This window comes from Papilio polytes, unplaced genomic scaffold, assembly GCF_000836215.1.
Source record: "Papilio polytes unplaced genomic scaffold, Ppol_1.0 DF820944.1, whole genome shotgun sequence".
NCBI classification, from domain to species: Eukaryota; Metazoa; Arthropoda; class Insecta; order Lepidoptera; family Papilionidae; genus Papilio; species Papilio polytes.
Genome location: NW_013528260.1, coordinates 12,879 through 13,753, shown reverse-complemented (window position 1 = coordinate 13,753; position 875 = coordinate 12,879). Strand labels below are relative to the sequence as shown.

Below are 875 nucleotides of genomic sequence, written 5' to 3'. Positions count from 1 at the left end.
CTTTCCCACATTAGGGTTTTTATCCAAAATATTTACCCCTTAGTTTAATGGCGTGGAAGTATATAGCCTAAAGCATGACGTAAGTGTAAGGCTTTTTATTAAAAAAATAATTGTTAAAAAATATGGTGTAATTGCTGACATCTTAGGCAACAAAGAAATGTGTGTTTACCCTTTATTATAATAGTATAGATATATATTTGCGAAAGTGATATTTTTTTTAAATCCAGATGAATTTCTAAAAAATGTTTTTCAGAAGAATAAAACGAAAGTAAAGAAGAAAATAAAAAAAAGGAAGAATAAAATCAAGATCCACGAGATGAGTGATTCAGAGCAGTGGCCGGATTTCACAGAAGATATACAGAAGGAAGAGAATGTTCTAGAAGATAAAAAAGACTGTGATACGGAACTAATGGAGGCTAGTTTACCAGATGTTAAAGATATTCAGGTGAGATTTTTAATGTGTTCAAATTTTTATACTAATTATTTAAAATATTTTTTACTAGCTTTCGCCCGCGACTCCGTCCGCGTGGAATAAATAAATCGTATAATAGAATTGGATTTCGCTATTTATTTCTGTCATCGCTAAATTCTTTACACTATAATCAATACTAGAATTGTCCTATAAATTAGTTAATAAGAAAATAATAATTTTAGTTGAGTTCGATAATTTGAACCGAATATCGATAGTTGCTAATTGTTAGCTGCGTGTTTCGTCACTACGATACCTGTCTGAGTACGGCATTTGCCTTTATTTAAATTGAATTCGATACTTCATACGGTTTTTTTTTATAACATAAGTTGGCAAACGAGCAAGCGGCCACCAGAAATCGCCAAAATGGCGAAGCGACCGCTGCCCATAGACATCTGCAATTGCA

General features: G+C 32.1%; 1 protein-coding gene across 1 annotated transcript in view; it reads left to right on the top strand.

Moving 5' to 3' along the window:
- The first annotated feature begins 316 nt into the window (after positions 1–316).
- LOC106110058 (zinc finger protein 728-like) overlaps positions 317–875 on the top strand; it is a 1,729-nt gene continuing 1,170 nt past the window's right edge. Inside the window, exon 1 of the mRNA XM_013291745.1 lies at positions 317–445. Coding sequence (XP_013147199.1) covers positions 317–445 — 129 coding nt within the window. The remainder of the gene's footprint in view (positions 446–875) is intronic.